This window comes from Pipistrellus hanaki (genome assembly GCF_964339955.1).
Source record: "Pipistrellus hanaki genome assembly, chromosome: 2".
Taxonomy (NCBI): Eukaryota; Metazoa; Chordata; class Mammalia; order Chiroptera; family Vespertilionidae; genus Pipistrellus; species Pipistrellus hanaki.
Genome location: NC_140504.1, coordinates 51,664,274 through 51,687,118, shown reverse-complemented (window position 1 = coordinate 51,687,118; position 22,845 = coordinate 51,664,274). Strand labels below are relative to the sequence as shown.

Below are 22,845 nucleotides of genomic sequence, written 5' to 3'. Positions count from 1 at the left end.
GTAAGGCAGGGCCTTTACTTCTGAGGGAGCTTTTTAGAATATGATTCCAGCAGAAGCTGAACAAGATGGTGAGCGAGAGCAGTGATGCACACTAACATCCAGGAACTATGGGACCAAATGATCTTTCAAGTTTCACCTGAGCCCAAGCATCTTTATTCCTTAGTTTCTAACCCTAAACATGGAAGTAAAACCTCTGACATGTGTCCCTCTCTGACAAGAATGAATGGGGTCCAGTGTTTGCTGTTAACACTGGGATTCCTAAGGCAGGCCTTCTAGGGAAATCTACACTTGTGAAATATTGCCTGTGTCGCCAGCTAGACCTATTCTTGCTAATCAAGTGGAACAGGATGCAGAATCTGTATCGCCACAAACAGCTTTGTGGTTGGAACTTCTGTTTTCTTCTAACTCAGTGGGAGGATTAGATTTTATCTTCTGATTTGTTCAGGATCCACTTATGATCCTTGCTCTTGGCACCATTGTCCACATTAAACTTTCCTAAGGAGAGAAGAATGTGCTTTGAGCTAAGCCTGGTGAAGCTGGTGCACATGTCTGAGGCAGCAGTCCCCCGACTGCCCACCCTTCAGCTGCCCACTAAAGTCACCTGGGGAGCTTTGAAAAAATACCACATGTGGGTCCCACTGCCTGAGACGGGCTTAACTGTGCTGGGGAAATCTGTGCAAGATGGAGAATCACTGGTCCAGGGTGAAGAAAATAAGCCAAGGAACAATTGCCCTGAGGTCAAGCTCCAAAGCTTCTGGATAATTAGCCTTTGGACGTGAAGGTGAGGGCTTTCCTTCAAGGTCAGGAGTATCCAGGGAGAAGGAGTATCTGTCTTTACTCTCTGTTTCTTGTTCCCCATTCCAACCTCTCTAGCTGTCCTATTAACTTTTACCCTCTGGTCTCTATTCAGCCATGTGTTGGGACTGGCTCCTATTCAAACAAGAAACATAGGGAAGCTCCTTGGGTTAGGCAGAGGCTCTTTCAGCATCAGTCTGGTATGTAATGCTAGATTCTCTGGCCTGCTTTCAAGTCACCTGGCTTGGGCTCCTTCTGCAAGGCTTCTCTGCATGGACCAGCAGGGTGTGGCTGATCACTCAGCTTTCTAGCTTGTGGCTGGCGCTGGCCTGGAACAGCCTCCTCTCTTGACCATATACCATCTTCCTCCCCCCAGATTCCTCTCCTCTTTTCCCTCATTCCTAGTTCTCTGCCCACAATCCTGAGACCTCTTTTCTGGCTTCACACCACGGCTCTCTGGGGCCTTTTGTCAGCATGCTCCTTGTCCTCAGGTTATTGATTACGTCTTTTGGATGTGTATCCACCAAGCCCTGAAGCTCACACTTTTACATGCTCACATGCAGCCAGTGTCTGTTCTCTACTGCCTGCAGCCACCAAGGAGTTAATTGCCTGAAATTCAGCCAAAGCTGACTCATACCTTTGAGGTCTACTGGAGCTGAATGAAAGGCATGAAATGGTCTATGAAACCTAGCCCATCAGATGAGATAATGTATGTGAAAGGGCTCACACTGTAAAGCACAACACAAACATGAAGTATTTGTATTGATAAATAGCAGCATTGCACATGCTATTCTGGGCTATGGGTGGTAGCCAGCCAAGAGTACCAGATAAGGGACAGACTGAGCAAGGGCATATAGGCAAGATCTTTACAAATCAGGACATTTGAGACCTGAGAGGTCAGGACCAGGTAGGTAGGTAGGAAGGGAGCAGCACTTAAAAGCAGAGGTCAGAATTCATGACATAGGCAGAGGCCCAGAAATAGGAAGAACTAAAGGATTCTCATCAGCAAGTCCTTTTGGTAATATCCTCAAAATATACCCAAAATCTGGCCACTTGTTGTCACCTCCACCTCCACCACACTGGTCCATGCTGCCATCAGCTCCTGCCTGGACTATGGAAGCAGCTTCTACCTGGTCTCCCTGCTTCCACCTTTATTCCCTCACAGTCCATTCTCAACATAACAGCCTGAGTGATCCTGCTACAAGTAAAGTACATCACATCATGTCACATCCGCACTCAAAATGCTTTAATGCCTTCCTGTTCTCAGGATAAAAGCTGATGTCCCTGATCATAGTTTATGGTCTGGACATCAGTTACCTCTTGAATCTCAACCTCTACCACCTACTCATCTGCTCCAATCAGCCTAGACTTCTTGCTGTTCTTTGAACCCTCCATGGTTATTCCTGCTCCATGGTCTTTGCCCTTGCTGTTCCCTCCACCTGGAACCTCTTCCTACCTGTTCACTCACTTCATTCAGGGCTAAACTCAGGTGTGTCATCCCTGATCTCATGGGTGAGTCTGCCCTGACTTCTCTATCTTAAGTAGTGCTTTCCATCCCCATCACAATCTATCTTTAACTCAGCTGTATTTTATAGCACTGAAGTAAGAAATCTTCTTATATATATATAAAAGCCTAATATGCAAAGTATCCCCTCGGGAGTTCCACCTACCAGGAGTTCCATCGCTTGCTATGACATGTGTTGACCACCAGGGGCCATCGTGGAATGAAGGAAGGCCCCGGCCTACAGCCAGAAGCTGGGGAAGGGAGGCCCTGACCAGCAGTCAGCAGCTGCTAGGAATTCTACCTGTGCACGAATTCACTGAGCCTCTAGTATATAATAAATATTCATCTACTCTCTGACTCCTCTCTGAAATGTAAACTGCATGAATGTAGAAATTTTGTCTGTCTTGTTCCCTGTTTGCACAATGTAAGGACATTGTTGAATGAATAGTTGAATAAACAAATAGGATAGAGATTTAAGACTTAGCCATAAGGCAATATATTTATTAAAGGGGCAAAGTATTGCCTTCATCCTTAGCTTTCCAGTGGATCTGTGGAGTCAGGGACCTGTTTATTCCCCAGGATGACTGGCCTTGAGTTTACAGATGAGATGGAAATTATTGCTCCAAGAGGGAGAAGATAAGAGAAGCCCACCTTCCAGGTTCCTGCCCACTCTGGAGCTGGGCTATGCCCAAGAGCACGCCAAGAGCCCTAATGCAGAGGCCGTGGAGATATAGAAATTTGTATTGAATTCTCTCTCCATGGGTCCTGTTTCTGTCCAATGTGAGTTTTTAAATCTTTGGGAAGAAATTTCTCATCATCTCTCTTCTCTCTTGAGAGACATCCTTGGCCAGCCTAATTGTTTCACATTTATGGCAAAGTAAAGCAGCATTGTGTGAAACTGCAGGAGAACTAGGGGGCTAACCCTGGCTCTCCATTTCCTTCCAAAAGTTGTGCAATCATAGGCAGGTTATTTTGGTTTTTCAGAGTCTCCCCACTGTAAATGGGGAATAATGACTGTGCCTTTTCCAGGAATGTTGTAAGGATGAGATGTGATCATGCGTTTGAGGCACATGTGGCATGGTGTTATGCTTGGTGAATGTTTGGCTGCTGTTGTTGTCAGGGTTGGGAGTGTTAAAAGAAATAGTTCTCTTTGTTCAGAAGGAGCTCCTCTGCAGAGCTTCTCCAACTTTAATGTGCACACCACGTATCACTTTAGGGCGATCTTGTTGAAGTGCAGATTCCGGTTCAGAGTGTTGGGAAGGGGCCTGAGAGTCTGCACTTCTAAGCAGCTCCCAGATTATACTGATGCCACAGACGAAGCTCTGCATAGCCAGGCCCTACAAGAGAAAGGGCTGAGGGAAGAAAGTCCTAGTGGATGCATTTTCTTGAAGTCTTATAGCCTCGGATTTCAACCATAAAGGCAGCCTGAAATTACTACATCACAGCCCAGAAGAGCTGCATTGTTCCCAACCACTCTCTCCTCTGGTGCCACCGAACCTGATTCCAGCTGCCCCCACAGGCTCCCTGTCCTATCAGTTCTGCAGTGATAGCTCATGCAAAGATACTCACCCCCTCCAAGGAGTTTCACTCAGAACTGAGAAGGAAGAGAAAGAGAGGCTGGCTTCTTTTTAACTTAAATCAGCTCCTGGGTTTCCTGGCCCTGGGACATATGGCCAGGCGCTTGTTTTCATGGCTGCTTAATGGTTTGTAAAGCAATTGCTGGAGGAAGCATTGCTGCAGCAAGCCAGGTGAAAGGGACAGTGGGGCTCAGGCCAATGTTATCTTTGCTGAACACTGGGCTGCTCCAGCTCCTTCCCTCTCTCCCCCCGACAGTGACAGATGGCTTCCACACGGTTTGACCTACTGTTTGGCCAGATTCGACCAGAGAGTCATCCATCAACTGCCCTATTTGGCCCCCTAGAGGGTACCCTGTGGTTTGTGGGAGGCAGGAGCTGGAGTGTTCATTTAGAGCTCATCACATCTCAGCTATTGCAGAAGAGTTTCAAGCATGGACAGCTCTTATCCCAGATGTTACTCTCCCAGTGTCCATATGTTTTGAGGGGGATCAGCAGGTTTACATGGTGAAGTTAAACTAATTAATCATAAGCTGATGCTTTAACAGCTCCAGTACCCAATGTGGGTTTGGTACTAGCAAAGATGTACGCAATACATATGGCATCATCAATCTGGAGAAAGGAAGTGAGGTTCAGCTTTTTCCATTGCTTTGGTACAGTCTCTTTATTTTCTTACTGATGTCAGATGTTATGACACCACTGAAAGTTGTATGGGAAAATCTCCAAATATTTCTCCTTATGACTTTCTTTGAATGTGACAAAACCAGACCTTAAATTAATATAAGCTGCAGGGCATGAGAAAAGGTAGCTATAAGCAGGGGGGTCGTGTAAATTAGGAATCAGGAGTCCTGGGTCTAGTCCCATTTCGCCTCTGTCTTTGTGTCTTTGAACACATCATTTGATTGATTTCACACATCTTTAAGTATTTACTAGGTGGACTCAAAAAATGTCTGGGTTTTTTACCTCCCTAACTATAAAAAGAAGTTGTTACATGAACTTGGCTTCTAAAATACTATAAATAATGTGTTTATATTCCTTTCCTTATTAAAGCAGTCTTTGCTCATTAAAACTTGCCTATTCCACTTGCCTATAAATTATACTTTATTTTTAAAAAGGAAAAGATCTACCAAAGTATAAAGAGATGGGGAAATTTGAGTAGAATAATTACAGCTTTCATGGAATGCAACCTGACCAAATCTATTAAAATTAAAGGCTCATCAAAATAATTTTTAAAACTAAAAATACTAAATGTATTAAAATACAAAACCATTTTCACAACCCCTAGCATTATTTGCAGAGAAAACAAAAAGCAAAAATTAGAAATAACCTTTGTGTCTCAATAACAAAGAGTTTGAGAAAGACCAAAGGTTAAATACAAATTCCCCATTCGCTCCATCACCCATAGACATTTAATGTTTTGGTGGTTCAGCGGGGATGAAAAGGGCTGGAGGATAAAGTACTGTATATGTTTTCTGTATAATTTTTAAGAAATTATTTTTGCACATGTATAAATTATATTTTAAAATCTTCTCTATGTACAAGAGAATTGAGATGAGAAAAAGACCCTCCCCCCAAAATTCCCACTACCATGAGTATATATCTGATTCAAAATAAATAGTTAGTGACTGATAATATGTGTGTGCTTCCTTACTATACCCAATGTTTTTCTCAGCTGAGATTATACTATTTTTTTTATATATTTTGTTCCTCACATTTTAATTCGACATTTGGTTTTCATTTGACCTGAATGATTGTTGCTGAGTACCTCGGCCCTTGGATGGTTATTCTCCAGCCTCACTCCCTTGACTTTTGGGTGTGGGAGGCAAGGTCTCCAGAACTTGTTCAGAAGATGGAATCCCTTTGAGGAAAGTGACCCCCATGTGATTGTTGTGCCTCCCCTTCTCTGATGGTCTGATGGATGACAACCTCCATTTTTATTATAATAACATAAAAGCTGCAGCCCCATTAATTGGAATGAAATTGAGAACTCCTGCCCAGGACTCATTCTTCCCAAAGATGAGACAGCTCTTCACTGCCTCCCCTCCACCAATCAGGAGATGAAGGTGAGAAACATTGTCCCTGGACAACAAAACGAAGGGCCCCATGCCAGCCTGGGAAGAAGATTCTGCTCCCTTTGCCAAATGGCCAGGAATAGGAGAAGGATCTGTCCCCTTGTATGAGAACAAGACATTCCCACTTCTGGGTGCTTTGGGCTTGGCTAACACAGACCAAGGGAGTGGCAATGCTTTAGAAAGGCTATCCCAAGAGTCAAAGAGTTTTGCTTTTCCAGCTTAAGGTATGGAAGAAGACTGTGTTGAAAGGGCATGGCTCACAGAGCAAGTCACTGGCTGATTCTGAATTCTCTGATCCTTCTGGGCCAAGGAAAGACCTGTGGACAAGTCAGGGCCCCAGACCCTTGAATTCTAGGGGAAGGGCATCTGCCAGCAGGGGTGTGCTGTGCAGGGCAGGGGCATGACAAACTGCCAGGGCAGCTTCGCCTGTGATAGGGACTTTTCCCAGGAATAGTAGGGCACACTGTGGCATGCTCTCTGAAAGACACTGGGACCTTGGACTCTTGTTGGAATATGTGCCTCTAACTGGAATAGTTTATGTGTTTTTCCTTCTGTTGTACTTTTAGCGAATACTTCAAGTTGATTTGCATTTAATTAGGAGAGTTAACACCAATCTTCTGTAACTGGATGAGGGAAAAGATATGACATTCTTTGAGTTATCGGCACCAGGCAATGGACGGGATGTTTTATGTCTCATGTAACCCACAGGAGAAAGTGCCTGATTCATAGTGGGAATCTATGACTACAGGAGTGTAAAACTCACCCCTGCTTGCAGGAGTGAAGTGAATGGGATTCAAATAATACACATATTCAGAAATTATCTGTTCTTATAAACAACCCCTGACATGGAGCTTAGGGTTACCAGAATGATAACTTGCATCACATGACTATTTCTAGAAGACCAGTATCTCTTTCAGAGTATATCACATAAGAAACTTCATCTAAAGAGAAAAGTTATCTGGGTTTTTTAAGTAGAAAGTTATCCTCATCTACAAGCAACTCTGCATGTTTTGTAGCCAGTCAGGGCAGCCAGGAGTCAGGTTCAAAATGAAAGCCTTTGGCAGGGCTGAAAACTCTCATCAAGATTCTGCCAAGAAGTTCTTTCAGGAGAATGACTCTGCGCCATTGATTTCAGTTCATCACAATAGGAGACAAGACCTCAGAAGGGGGGCCGGGCCGTTCATCTTGTGATCTCCAATTAATGAACTCAGGAATGAAATGAGAAAACAGAGAATTTTGGAGGCAACAAAGCTGGGGGCAAGGTGTAAACACAGAGGGTATTTGAGTTAGCAAGATTTTGCTGGAATTTTTTTTTTTTCTCTATGTGAGCAAATGATGGGAGGAGAGCCTTTGGGGAGAGGTTGGATGAAGCAGCAGACAGTGCTGTGGGAACTTGCATTCTGCAGGGTAGATCGTGTTTAAACCTGGGCTGTGCAGTACTTTGAGTAACGTTAATAATGATAGCACTTGAATATATGTTGGGGGAGGGGATTGAAGTTAACAAAGCTGTTTTAAAGCAAGGGATTAAGAAGACACTCATGCCGAAACTGGTTTGGCTCAGTGGATAGAGCATCAGTCTGCGAACTGAAAAGCCCCAGGTTCAATTCCGGTCAAGGGCATGTACCTTGGTTGCGGGCACATCCCCAGTAGGGAGTGTGCAAGAGGCAGCTGATGGATGATTCTCTCTCATCGATATTTCTAACTCTCTATCCCTCTCTCTTCCTCTCTGTAAAAAAAAAAAAAAATCAGAAAAATTTATTTTAAAAAAAGAAGATATTCACTAAACTAGAGTTATTAGTTATATTATTAATTTCTGGCCAAGGAGTCAGGTTAGTCTAGGCTAGTGGTTGACAAACCGCCACGGCTCGAGAGCCCCATGCGGCTCTTTGGCCCCTTGAGTGTGGCTCTTCCACAAAATACCACGTGTGGGCGCCCACGTACAGTGCGATTGAAACTTCATGGCCCATGCTTAGAAGTTGGTTTTTGGCCTGGGTGAGTCTATTTTGAAGAAGTGGCATTAGAACACTCAAGGGATCAAAGAGCCGCATGTGGCTCATGAGCCGCAGTTTGCCGACCACTGGTCTAGGCAGCTCTGCCAGGGGAAGGGGCTGAAGAAGAGGGGGGAGGGAAGGAGCTGGCGTGTGGTCACTCAGCTCCATGTGGCCTGCACATGGCATGGCAGAGAGCAGAGCCAGAGTGTGGGGCTGAGGCAGAGGGACCGCCGAGGCTGGGTGTGTGTACCTCTGTGTGTACTCTTCCCTCGCCAGCCCTTTAGGACGCAGGGCAGTCTTGAAAGCATAAGTCAGATCACACTACTCTATTGTTTAAAACTTTCTCACTGCACATGACACTTGAAAGTTTTGAGTACCTTTTGTTTCTTCAGTTTATCCCCCACTTCCTCTAAAGAAGAGGGTTTCAAGAGGGGAATAGATTTAGTCATCATTCCCCCAGGCACTGAAGATAAGAAAGAAGAAAACTGTGACCTCCTAAATTCTCTCTATGTTCAATCTGGTGCCCTCCATAAACAGAGAATGTATCGAGGCCTGGGATGTGGGGAACTGACAGTGCTTTCTCAGAAATGGAAAGGCTGAGATCATTTAGCTCAACTCTCTCACTTTATAGATAAGGAAGCTGAGACACAGAGGAGGCAAATGACATCTTAAGTGAGTGCCAGGGCTGAACCAGCCACTCATGTCTCCTAACTCCTGTGAGTTAGATGCCCTCAACGGATAGACAGCTCTACAGAAGAAGGGAATTGAGGCTGGCAGGCAAGGGTGGCAAGGTCAGGCAGATGTGGGGGGGGGGGGGTAAAGAGGCAGCTGGTAGGAAATGGAAATGCTGTGAAGAGTCAAAATATCCATTCCTGCTGGCTTTGTCCCCAGGAAAGACTATGCCCCCAAATACTCCTTAACAGAGGCATAATCAGTGACACAGAACCACATGGATGGGTTGCCCAAAGCCCATGGTATGTCATTTGTGCCTAAGGACTGAGCATCCCCATTTACTAAGCCTCTTAATCCAGCTCTTTAACTTTCTTCTTTTTTTAGACAGTTGAAACCTTCTCTGCCTTTTTTTGTTTAGTTTGTGGCTGCAGTTTAGAATCTACCTGCCCATTTGCCTCGGGTACTAAGCTGAAGGAAAATGAAGAAGATGATGATGGTGACCTTGGGCAATGTGACGTGCTTGCCATATTCTGCTATTCTGAAAAGGAGCATAGAGGGGGAAATTAACAACTTCATGAGTCGACATTATGTTTTTTCCTCTATTATGAGGAATACTGCCTCTATTTTGTGAAGCATAATCATTTGTTAGTTTCAGCAAGACATTTAACTGCCCACTAATAAGGAAACAATAAAGGCATTGAGTGTGCTAGTTTCTGGGATGTGAAGTGTAAGCTGTGGTCTGTCTTTGTGTGTTTTTAGCTTTCAGTTATGATCACAGGCTTTCAGGCTGAAGGGGGCTATGGAGGAAGGCCAGCCACACTACCACCCCCTGCGCAGGGAGCCCCCTCCCACCTCCCGGGTCCCTTCCCTCAGCATCCCCACAGCAATAGCCTCTGCCTCTGTCAAAACACTCGTTTTCCTCTAAATTACAGTTATTTGAGGACTTTTCTTATGCCTCAACTGTGACCCCCTACGGGCAGGAATCCTGTCTCATTCCTCTTTGATCTCCCCCAGCCCCCAGCACAGAGACCGGCCCAGTCTGCATAAATATTTGAATGAGTGGCAAGGTGTTAACAGCTTCAAGAAGGCAGCCCAGTCAGACATTTCTAATAGCTGGAAAGTTCTTCCTGAACCTGAGCAGAAGTCTGCCTCCCTGGGTTCCCTGTGAGGGAGAATAGAAATAGGCGGTGATGACAGAGGGCCAGCCACCTAAGAGGTCCAGGAGGGACCCTGGACACAGGCTGGTGCCTGGCTCTTATTGCTTTTCTTGCTTCTTGTCTGGCTGAAAGAACACAAGGTCTTTTTCCAAGGACAGGAAAACCCCCCAACCCCAGACAGTCATGGATACACTTGTGTGCGGGGACCAGTCCCAGGATTGGAATCCAGGTGGCAGTGCCCCGCCCACATCCCCTCAGCCCACCCTAAAGGTCATCTGCAGACAGTTCCCCTCACATCCTGACAGCTTCCTGGGTTTCTCTGCCCAGGGCAGGGATCTTCAAACTACGGCCTGCGGGCCACATGCAGCCCCCAGGGGAGTCTGATCCTGCCCGCCAGGTTTTTTGGGCAGTGAGCGCAGCCAAGGTGTTACAGTAGGGATTAGTAGTTCATATAGTCCGGCCCTCCAGCTCTCTGAGGGACCGTGATCTGGCCCCCACTTTAAAAAGTTTGAGGACCCCTGGCCCAGGGTCATGCTCAACCTGTGGCGTGTACTTGGCCTGTGTGGAGGTCAGGCTGGAAATGCCAGGGAGTTACCCCAGGAGAGACTTGCAACAATGTTAAGGTGACCAGATATCCCGCTTTTGGCGGGACAGTCCCGATTTTCAACTATTTCTCCCCTGTCCCAAGGTGCTTTAAAAAAAATTTTAAAAAATCTTTCCAAAAATCAGGACTTTTTTAAAACGCTGCGGGACACAGAACAAATTGTTAAAAATCAGGACTGTCCCACCAAAAGCTGCACGTCTGGTCACCTTAAACAATGTGCAATGAGCAAACACCCCAGATTCCTCACCTCTCGGTGGGACATCTCAGAAGAACGTTCAGGAGGGATGCCCCCCCAGTTGCTCATAGCAGTAACCCTCTCGTGTACACACCCTTTCTTCGTTTTCTCCCTGACCTCTTTGACTTCCCCACTCCCTCACTGTGCTTCCTGGGATCCCATCCCAGTAAACTACCTGCCCCAACCCTTGTCTCAGGGTCCTCTTCGGGGAAACACAATCAGGAAATGTGAGGGAATCTAAATATTGCTCCTTTAGAAGACAGGACTTTTCAAATCAGTAAATGCCTTTTTTTTTTTTTCCTTTCTATTTCTAAGTGCAGAGTTGGTTTTTCTGTCAGTTCTATAAATAGAGTTTAATTTTAAATAGAATCTATGTCCTCACTCAGAAAACAGGGCTGATAATGACTTCTAAATCTCCGAAGGATCGTTATTTCAAACAACAAGTAGGATATTCTAGTCCATGAAGGAAATGTACTATGTCAGAAAGATCTCGGGCCAGACTAAAGAAATGCATGGGGGTCATTAGACATCAGGATGGATTTGTGTCCACGTGTGACATCAACCTTTTAAACTACATGGAGGTTTTTAAATGAAGAGGGTCCTTATCTACCTGGCTCAGGTTTTGGGATGGAGTGCTTAGGGAAAAGCTAAGATGAATGGGTACCATGAGGGATGAGGGAAAAAAGAAAAGTAAAGAACCTTATTAAACGTGCACAGTATCAATGAGTTGCCCCTGAGCTACTGGAACCAAGAGGAAATGCTGTTGTTGAAGAATATTTGTTGTCATTGGAGAAGATTTGTAACAAAGATCGAGGCTGTACAGGCCGCCTGCCATCCTTCTTCAGGCAGACACTGTGTGAGTCCGAAGGGCTCTCTGTGGGTGCCACACTGTTGCTTGATGGTTAATAGGACGTAGCAGTTAAAAATAACCACGCTCACTGGTCTTATGTTTGTGTGGGTTTTCTTTGGTCTTGTTCCTTCCCAGAGAGTTTTCTGCTAGCTTAGTAGGAAACAGCGCCCATGGTGGTCATGAATTTTAACTGGCAGTGAATGATGGGAATGAGTGTGAACAATACCTCAAGATAAAAGGAGTCAGCAGGGCCTGGAGAGCCCCACAGATGCCTTTTGGGGTCACATGGGGAAATGTCCCTAAGTAGAGATCGGAAAAGGCTCCATCGATCTTTAGTATGGAAAAAGGTCGTGGCTTTAAATGTTCTCTTTATTTAAATCCCACCTGATGGCCAGCGCCTAGTTCTTTTGGAGGAGGGAGCAGTGTGGGGGCAGCTAAGGCTTCACTTGTGATTGGAAGATGTGGAGTTAATGGTGTAACATATGCTCTATGCCCTCTTTGATGTGCATTGCTGCCCTGTTGTAGGTGGCAGTAATGCCCCAGGTACAGTTCTCTTCTGAGAAAGAGAGGTGCTTTTGCCTCCTTAGTCGGAGCCATTGCTTGCAGAGAGTAACTCTTAGAACTAGTGTCCTGTTGGCACGACCTCCTAAGACGATAGTGAGGCTAACTGAGGCAGTCCACTTTGCGTGGACTGCATTGATGTGCATTAGTAGTTGGCACGGAAACTATTCTGGTCTCCAGAATAAAAAGCCTCCATGACTGTACCTGCTATCTGTAGAAACTTTATCATAGACAAAGACTTACCTTAGGCCCAAATTGGATATGCTGTTGTGGCCTATACCAGTGCTGGCAAACTCATTAGTCAACAGAGCCAAATATCAACAGTACAACAATTGAAATTTCTTTTGAGAGCCAAATATTTTAAACGTAAACTATATAGGTAGGTACATTGTTATTAACCTAAATAGGGTACTCCTAAGCTGGCCTTTGCTAAAAACTCAGGGGGCCAAAGAGCCACACGTGACTCGAGAGCCGCAATTTGCTGACCACTGGCCTACACCATCCTCTCATACTTTTTACTTGGGGTAGCTTCCTTCCCCAAGCCCTCACCCTAATGGTGCTCAGTGGATGCCTACTCAGCACGCCCCACAAAGCGCTCACTCTCCTTTCCTTCCAGAACGCCTATGTCAACATCAACCGCATCATGTCCGTGGCTTCCCGCCTCTCTGAGGCCGGCCACTATGCCTCGCAGCAGATCAAGCAGATCTCCACGCAGCTGGACCAGGAGTGGAAGAGCTTCGCGGCTGCCCTGGACGAGCGCAGCACCATCCTGGCCATGTCCGCGGTGTTCCACCAGAAGGCCGAGCAGGTGAGGCCACGGGGGCTGCTGGGGTTGCAGTGGGTGGGAAGGGGGAGGGCCCGCAGAGGGGCAGGTGGGAGGAGAGGCACCTTGTAGAGAGCCCGGCTCCTCTTTGAAACCCTGGAGGCCCTGGGTCATTGCACCGGTAACCCAGTCTGCCACTTCCGTGGCCCCGTGTACATAAAGGAACAGTGGTGGTTGTGCTTATCATCCAGATGAGAAGGACCCAGGGCCTGTTACATCCCTGGGGTAGTTTATTGTTGTGTGTCCTTGTGTGGGCTGACTTTTCGTTTGTGTTCCCTGAGCATAGACTAAAGGGGTGAAAGAGTCATAGAATCCTGAGAGCAGGGGACACTGATTTCATTATGGGCAATAATAATGTAGCATTAACACTAGAAGTAACAATGATTTGTTCTCATTTGCTTACTGGTGTTGGCCAGTGACATTACCAATTTCTTTTACAGAGAGGAGTCTCAAAGCTCAGAGACAGTAAACACCTGCCAGAGATCCAGTGGTGTGCTGGAGCTGGCTCTGACCAGATTCTGGAGGCCTAGTTGTTAAAATTCCAGAAATGTTGTGAACTGGTTGTTAAATATAGCTGTTACTTAAAACTAAATTTATATCAAATATGTCATATTTAAAACAAAGCCAACACATACTCAAACTCATTACATCCTAATTATTTTGTTACATTTCATTATCTAAGTTCTTTACATTGTTTATTATTTATTTGGAAGTGCATATCTGTGGTGGAAATACTATATAGTGTGTGCTACCAGTCATCGCTGCCTAACTCTGTGTTTGGTGAGGTCACTTGAGGGTTTTACAGCCTGGGAATCATCAAATGCTATAAACCACAACTTGATCTATTGCTTTATTAATTGTCTAGACTCTAGAGTCTTACAAAATAAGGGAGAAAGTATTTAGAAGTGCAAACTAAACTTGAAATGTGTCTTGTCTGTAGTGCTTACGTTGTGAATAGCACACAGAATTGAGGAAATAGCCTTCTGATATTGAGAAATGATTATTCCATTCAGCCAAGAAGCCCCTCTCATCACTGATGAACAAGTGATGCTCTGACATAAGTCTTGAGGTATTTTCACTTTTGTCTTACACCAAAATTGAAACTATTAACCAGCTTTCATGACAAAACTATACAACTATGTCACATGCAAAACACCCTGTGAACATCAGTTGGCTACATGGAATTTACAATAAAGAGCATTATGAATGTTATTATTCTGTGTATGTTTTGCATATCTTTCATGTTAGTAAAGTTTATAATACATACGTGTCTATGCACATACATATATATGCTGGTGGTTAGACATTTATTAACATACCACTGTGAAATTCACACAATTTACAGACAACTGGGATTTCAACCCATGTGTGTCTAGCAATAAAGTCTGTGTTCTTGACCTCTACATTTCTTTCTTTGTATGACATTTGGTAGCTCACAGATAATGAAGAGTTGGACACAAGATCATAATCTTTCCCTCTGCTACCCACCTAATGTGGAAGGCAGTGTGGGATCATTGAGAGTCCAGGCTTGGTGAACAGACACATGGAGGTTCCCATCGCAGCCCCATGATTGCATTAGGCAGTTCATCCCACCTGTCTAAGCTTATTTCCTCATCCCACCTGTCTAAGCTTATTTCCTCATCTCTAATGTGGGATAATGCAAACCTCCCAGCATGGTGGAGCATGGTGCCTTGTGTGCTTTTTAAATGGCAGATTCTACTGTGGGTCTGTCTTCAACATACTCTCCTGGAGTTCTGTATTCCCTTCACTGTGCCTGTTTCCACCTGAGACTTTCCAAAGTCTAAAATACTTGTGTTATGAGGCAAGGGCAGCCATTCATTGAGAGCGATCTAGCCACGTTTTTTGTTTGTTTGTTTGTTGTTTTTTAAGATGCTAGTGGTAATGGCCAACTGTGGCTGGTTCATAATAAGGACCATGAGAATATTATTCATATCTAATCATCCAGATTGGCAAGGAAGACTCATGCATGCTTCCTTCTCTGTCTGTCTATCTTTCCTGAGCTCCCATTTTGTGGGATCTGCTATAGGACTCTTGTTAGAGGATTACAGAGAAATTGCAGGGACTTTAAAGAGGTACCCCCCTCCACAATTGACAAGGAATGTCAAGGTGTTGTCATGCTTCTTTATAAAATGGTTATTGGTGGAGCAGAGAAGCTTCTGAGATGTTATCAAAGCAGTCTGATGCTGGATAGCATCCAGGACTCTTCTAGAATTGTTAAGAGATGTCCTAATGTAATCACACACACACACACACACACACACACACACACACACACACACACAATGAACAGTCGGCCACACAACCAACAGCCTAAGACTGAAAGCTGATGGTGACACCACGACTGGAGCTCAAGTACTTACAGAAAATGCAGTGGCTGGAGGAGTCAACTGCTCGCTGTGGTTTCCTTAATTTGGATCAGGAGCCATTTTATTTGTATCTGTTTTTAATGCAGTTTCCTCAGATATTACCACTTCTTCAGGGAAACTCATAAACATGATTCTCTTTAGCTAGGGGGGAAGCACACACCAAACGGATTCAGGCTGTTTTTTCAATGCGTTTGTTTAGGCAGCTCTTTATTGTCCTCACGTGGGCTGTTCTAGGCAATGAGGTAAAAAGGTCTTTAAGCAGTTAATTTGAATGGTGCTGTGCACCCAGGTGAGAGGAATCACAGACAGAAACATTCCAGGCTGGTGGGTGAAGAATTATTTGCATATTTAAGGTGTATTTTTCCACCCAATAACTCTGAGTGATTTCAGTTGGCTTGCCCTTTGTGCGCAGAGACCCATAGTCCTCCACAGTTGTTAATTTTCATTTTTAAATAATTGTATTTCTGTCAAGATCTATATATATCACATTCCAGGAGCCACTGCCACTGCGGGCACAGTACAGTCTGTTCCCCTAGGCCACCCCTCCCCCTCCCATTCCAGGGCTACTGACCCAGCGGTAGGAATCTTCTTGAGGGTTAATCTCCATTCCTTGTGGGAAACATCTCTGTAAGTTCCCTGAGAGGCCTGTATGATATGTTCCTCACTCCTCTTCAAACTCGGTGCCCACACTACAAAGTACCTGAATGGAAACATCCCCTTACATTCAGTGTAGCCCCTCCCGTGTGCACAGGACAAGCAGCTCTAATGTATACATGCAATGTAGTGTGCTTTTTGCACACCTATATTGCATAGTCAGTGTGTGGATATAACCTGATGAACATGCAGATGGCTCCCACCTCCAGCAGTTTCGTAATATAATAGTTACCTTTGTCTGTGGAAACCACACTTCCTTACTGCGTCTGACTTCTTACATGGAGTTAATATTTGTACAATTAAAGGAAAACCTCCACCCTCTGCAGTGGTCTCTGAAGGCTTCCAGAGATCCTGATGCTTCTTCCCAAGGCATCTGACCACCTCTACTATATAATCTGCCCATTGCCCAACCCAGTGCCCACACTGACCCAGTTGGCATCTACTTCCAGTTCCTGTCGGGAGTGGACGCCTGGTGCAAGATGTGCAGTGAAGGTGGCCTGCCATCCGAGATGCAGGACCTGGAGCTGGCGATTCACCACCACCAGTCTCTGTATGAGCAGGTGACGCAGGCCTACACAGAGGTGAGTACCTGGCAGGACACCCAAGGGTCCTGACTGTGTGTGTATGGGTGGGTGGCGACAGCACCGGCCTGTACACTGTGGAATCGCCTAGGTTAGACTAAGAAGAAGAAAGGCCATTTTCCCTTCTTTGGAGACTCTTTATGATCTTTGGTCTATGAATGATGGTGTCTCCAGCCAGGAAGCAGAAAAAATGAGGCCATCAGTAGGGATCACCTGGGTATATGTGTGTGTGTGTATGTGTGTGCACATGTGTGCACGGTTGAGAAACCCAGGAGCATGCATGGTATATCCTCAATTTTAGGGTCCTTCCTTTACTCTGCATATTCTGGAATGATGGGGATGTCACCACTTTCAGGAGAAAAAAAATGGTTGTATAGGAGGAGAGCAAAAGAAGGATCAATATGGAATAAATTGACAAGGAAAGAAAGAAGACAGGAGAAAGAAATGATGATGATGATGAAGAAGACAGAACTGATAGCCAGTCTAAGTGCCTGGGTGTGTTAACTCATTTAATCCTCACCATAACCCTAGGTATGCACCATCACTCTCCCTCTGAGTTCCTCAGGCAAGGAAACTGAGGCCAAAGATGTTAGATAACTTTTCTCTGGTCACACATCTAGAAGTTTGGGAGCAGGTAGAGGAATGTGAAGAAGAAAGATGGGGAGAGGTTTATGATGTCGACTATATACTCAGCTTCATTTCTGAAAAGTTCTGCTGCCTGACCTGTCAGTGATTTAGTCAGAATACTTATCCAGTATATGTGCCAGGCATCGGGTGCTGCGCTGCAACTCCTCTTCCCCAGACTCCGTCCTTCCCAGGGCTGCGGGCTGGGCACCGTGGCAGCGCTGGCTGGCCTGCTCCTTGATTGCCATCAGTCTGAGTAGGATTAGCTACCACTTCTGTCTGTGCCCCTGTCTGCCACTCCTCTCCCTTGACATAACCCTCTTCCCTTCCTGCAGGTCAGCCAGGATGGCAAGGCTTTGCTGGATGTGCTGCAGCGTCCCCTGAGCCCTGGGAACTCCGAGTCCCTCACGGCCACAGCCAACTACTCCAAGGCAGTGCACCAGGTGCTGGACGTGGTGCACGAGGTGCTGCACCACCAGCGGCGCCTCGAGAGCATCTGGCAGCACCGCAAGGTGCGGCTGCACCAGCGGCTGCAGCTCTGCGTCTTTCAGCAGGATGTCCAGCAGGTAACTGGTCCCTGTCCCCAGCACCCAGCCCAGGCAGGCAGGCAGGTGGCAGAGTCCCTGACCTGGGGGGTCAGGCCTGGGATCATCTGATTGATGAAGAGAAGAGGGCAGTTCAGCCCCAGCGGCACCCCCTTCTACCTCCAAAAAAGAACCATCTGGACTTGTTAATTGCATGCTTTTCTCAACTAAGCAGCCCTATAGGCTGGGCCTTCTCACCCTGAGGTTTTGAGAAGAGAGGCAGACTGAGGAATAGCCATTCCATGCAGTTATATATGACAGTTTTCTTTGAGGAGAGCTGGACCCTCACTCAGGCATGGGCTGTCTGCACAATTCAGAGGCCTGGGGTTCTCTAAGCATTGTCAGGGTTGGACCCCACATAAAATGAATTTGTTTCTTAATTATGGATGCAGGTGGCCTGCTAGAATGGAGGTTTGGGTAGGATACAGGGCCTTCAGGGGATTCTTTGGCAAGATTGGACTTGGGAAACCAGATTTAAAGCATGAGCTGTTGATGACTGTATGTCCGCCCCATAATGAGAAGTTGTTTCTAGCTTAACCTGTCTTTTTTGCAAAGAATAAAGATATGGTCATGTTTCTGACTTTAAAAGAACAGCCTTGCCACAAATGTCCTTTGGGATGAAATCACCCATTCTTCTCCCCTCGTGCTTTCTCTCTCTGTCTCCCTGGCAACTCCTGGGGCTTTGCTCTGAGGACTGATATATTGGGTTGGGGAGCAAGTTGGGAGCTGAGGACTGGATAGAGGCCCAGCATCATCTCCCTGCTGGTGCACTGTGAGAGGCAGGGGTGGGGGCACTTGTATTACTAGATCTCTGTGTAACCAACACATAAGATTATATGTATAAAGTGATATTTCACTCCCCTTCCATACCTCCTATGATATTGACCACATTAATCCAAAAATGTATCCAAATATGCAAGGGGGCAAAAGTAGGTTTACAGTTGTGAGTATGCAAAGCATAATTTATTCTTGTGTTATTATTTATTGATTATTGTATTATTTTCACCATGAACAGATGTAACCTACTTTTGCCCCACCATGTACATGGAAAATGGAGAGCCAGCTGGACATATCCTTGGAAGCTGATTCCTTTCACCGCTATTGTTGGAAGGCCTGGCGGTGGGTTTCCTGAGATAGAGGCAGGGTAGAGGAAGAACGGGGCATCCTGCACCGGCTGGGACCTGCTCTGGGTGCAGGGTCACTGTGCAGCGAGTCCCAGAAGTACCAAGCCTTCAGGAGTGTCCCCCAATTGGGGGCTGCCCTAATCTCTTTGTAGCCCTCCCTTCCTCAACCTGTTGGTGATTGAGGCATTAGAGGCAACGCCTGAGCCTCAGGAGAGACGACCCTGCTGAAACTGGGGCCTGCTGGGAATGGAGGAGCAAGGGGGTCAGTTGCCTGCTCCTGCCATTGGGAGCTATCCAGAGGAATGCATCAGCACAGGAGGGCACAGGGTCTGCCTGTAACTGAGATGGGGAGTTGCCAGGCTCCAGCGTTACTGGTTCAGTGGACTCTGAGGGACCAGTGGAGATCACCAGGCCCATGGATTTGTGCGGCTTTCTTGTGTGCTCTTTACCCTCCTGTTTTGAGGGCTGTTATTCTAGGTTGGACACTGGAAAGGGGAGAGGGGCTGTGAGGAGGGCAGGCAGAGATCTCCCCACCAGGAAGGCAGCATCCAGACCTGGACTATCTGGGAGCTGTTAGACTGTCCCGTGGCCACCATGGCATCTGCACTAAAGCCGGGAAGAAATGTATTAAACTATTGAATACACCCGTGGCTGTTCTATATTATGCTCTTAAACAAAAAGAGCATTTCTGGAAGTGAAACTCCATTAATTCATCTCTCCTGAACAAATCAGATTGTTGGCACCGAGGAAGAGCAAGCGAAAGGTTTCGAGGTGGACGTGATGGCACTTTGGATTTCCCCTGGGAACGGAATTCCCCAGGATGGTTCATTCCATTGTCCGTTTCGGGTTAGGAGACTATCACCTCTGGGAACATCACTTCACACGCCCATTGTCCCACTCACTCTGTCTCACCACGTATCAGACATTGTCACATATGCACAAGAAAAATGTGCAAAACAAAGGCTACCATACCTGCAGTGATCTCAAATGCTTACCTGACACCCAAACAACCATTAGTGTCCGACATAGTGTCTGAGCCCATGTTTCAGAAGGTGCTGGACATAATGCACTAATGGTTAGAGTGAAGGACTTCTAGCTCCCAGAACTTTCATATAGTTATTGTTTTTTATGTTTATATATTATATAAAACTTCATATACTTTATATCTTTATTATATAAATCTTATATACTTTCCAATTTTGCATGTTTTATCTCTTCTATTCCAGTATTTTCGTGAGAGTAGAAACCCTGGCTTCTATCTCTCTGTGCCCCAAACAGGTCTTGGCTGGATCTGGCATGACACTGGGGTTCTCCTTACTTTTGCTCACGTGAGCTGAAATTATCATTTGGGGACCCCAGTTTCTGCTTCTGTGAAATGAACCCTCCATTTGAACACATTTAGTAGTTGTGGGTAAATGGCTGAAGCCTGCCTGCAGGAGCTGTGATGTTGAGGGTTCCAGGTACTTACAGCCCAGGCGGAGGACACGGAGACACCCTTGGTGCCCATCAGTTACCCAGCAGCTTGAGCCTCTGCAGTTGGCCCAGTCCTTTGCTAGGTCCTGGCCAGATGTCCGGCATAAGACATACACGTTTGAAAATGTAAAGGACAGGCTACCAAAGCATGCCAGTTGGCGTGCAGGGCAATAGAGTATTGATGGAACAGTTAATGGCAGTGGCATGAAGGAGGAGAGAATTGATGGAACCATATAGTATGGATCTCAGACTCCTGAGCCCATTTGGAGTCCAGGGGTATTTACTCAGCAGCCTACTACATGGGAACTTGTGAACGAGACTCAGTGGCTGGAACAATACAGAATCACAGATTGTTGGTTATTCAGCAAGCACGGGCTGTGGAGTCAGGCAGCCTGGTTTCAGTCCTGCTCTGACAGATCTTGGCTGTGTGACCTTGGGCAGGTTGCTTCACCTGTGGTACTTCAGTTGCTTCACCTCTAAGGTAGGAGCAATTACAGCACCCATCTCATCAGACTGAATGATATGCAAGTACAGGGCTTAGCACTGTGCCTGGCTAGCATGTCATAAATCCTCCACATCCTCTTTGAATGGTACTCGGGCGCCCCCTGGTGCTTGTGCTGTTGGGGACCCCTGATTCTCCTGTTTCTACAACAGCAACTGTTTTGTGGGTGGGCTGAGTTCCTTTCTACTCAGTGATAAATGTCAGAGCTGTCAAGGGCCTGGAAGAGCGTCCAGTCTAACCTACTCTACACTGGAGGAAATTGAGGCCCAGAGATGTAAAGTAACTTGGCCATAACCACACAGCCAGTTAATGATAGTGCTGGGACTAGAAGCTAGGTCTTTGGCTCCCAGTTCTGAGCCCCACAGAAAAGCCACCTGAGAGAGGAGCAAGGAGACAGAGAAGGAGAACTGGAAGAGAGACAGGAAACACACGTATAATTAACACAGAGGGGAGAGTGACAGCCAGGCAGACGGATATGCACACAACCAAAAACAGGAAAGGAGAGGGAAAGACAGAGACAGATAGTGGGGGAAGAGAAAGAAAGGGAGAGAGAAATTTAAAGGCAGAGCCAAGAAATAGACATACATTGTATGGGAGAAGAAAGAGACAGAAAGGAAAGAAAGAGCTGGCCTGACTCCTAGCCTCATTGTCATATCAGGGGGTGGGTGGTCTTGGCCCAAGTAGGAACCATGTCCCCTTTAAGGGCCCAAAGCAGAGCAAAAGCAGAAATATGAAAACCAAATATAGAATGCCAGTGAAAATTAGATTGCACTTAAGCATCTGGTTTGGAGAAGAACAGTACTGAGCAGCAGCCGAAAGCGCGCTCCAGGACAGTGTCGCTCCACAGCACTGTCTCTCACTTTCCCCTGACCCCTGTGGTTTCCCATGGATGTAAAGGCCTTCTTCCAAGCCCAGACAGATCTGACTCTATGGTGAGAAGAACAAGGAGTCGCTAGGTTCTTGATCTTTCTGGTAGATGCAAATTCTATCCCATTAATTTGTAACCAGAGCAACCATTTTGAACACTCTCTGCAGGCCATCTTGTTCTGCTTCCCCTTTTTTTCTCTCTCCGTTTTGTGCAATCATAAATTATAAGGTGTTTTTGGAACACCTACTCTGCAAGGCCCCGTGCTAGGAGCTGGAGGTTTCTGGCCTGAGAGAAGACTTGTACAGCTAAGGTCACGTGAATAAAACACAGCTATCTGGGTTCAGCGCTAAAGAAGCAAGACCACAATGGTCTGGTGGAGTCAAAGCAGGGAAAGCTCCCTGTGGTGGGGCTGGATTTGCACAGGTGCTTTGAGCTCAAGCAGAGGAGATGGGGGAAGGCCAGGAGGCAGAGAGAAGTGACAGCCAGGGGACAGGGAAGAGGAAATCTAACTGGGTACCTGCTCCCGGCAGTAAAACTGAGAGGTAAGGCTGGGAGGCTTCAGAGTGGTCTCAGTGGTATGTGTGGGAGACTGACATATTTGAAGCTCCAATACCATCCTTTAAAAATAATGCCTGCCCAGCCAGTGTGGCTCAGTTGGTTGAGCATTGTCCTGTGCACTGAAGGGTTGCTGGTTGGATTCCTGGTTAGGGCACATGCCTGGGCTGCAGTTTGATCCCTGGTTGGGGAGTGTATGGAAGGCAACCAATTGATGTTTCTCTCGTCTGTAGATGTTTTTCTCTCTAAGCATATTCTTGGGTAAGGATTTAAAATCATCATCATTATCATCCTCCTCCTCCTCATCATCATCATCTTTTGCTTTTAAGCAGTCCAATCAGGTGAGCTAGTGAGGTGCAGTAATGGCAGAATTTATCTGGCTTTAGTGACTTTCCATTCTGAATGAATATATTAACATTAAAATCCATTGTATTACAAATGAATCTTACTCGTTTCTATCAGTATTTCTGGTGCCTCATATAGAAAATTACAGCTTTTACTATGTCAGCTCTTGCTCACCAAAGTATGTATAAAAAGGATTTGAGAGTAATTTTTTTAAAACTCCAGATATCCAATCTTTTACTAGCTACTGACTATAGCCTCTTAATCTTACTAGACCAGCTTGGGCATGGTGTGATCCAATTGACAGCTTTGC

At 46.0% G+C, this 22,845-nt stretch overlaps 1 protein-coding gene across 27 annotated transcripts in view; it reads left to right on the top strand.

Annotated features, from left to right (window-relative positions):
- Positions 1–22,845, top strand: part of KALRN (kalirin RhoGEF kinase) — a 650,068-nt gene that overhangs the window by 276,162 nt on the left and 351,061 nt on the right. For all 27 annotated transcript variants that reach the window (XM_084871483.1, XM_084871457.1, XM_084871488.1 and 24 more), the window contains exons 7-9: positions 12,632–12,823; positions 16,329–16,460; positions 17,420–17,650. In XM_084871483.1, the coding sequence (XP_084727609.1) occupies positions 12,632–12,823; positions 16,329–16,460; positions 17,420–17,650 (555 nt within the window). The remainder of the gene's footprint in view (positions 1–12,631; positions 12,824–16,328; positions 16,461–17,419; positions 17,651–22,845) is intronic.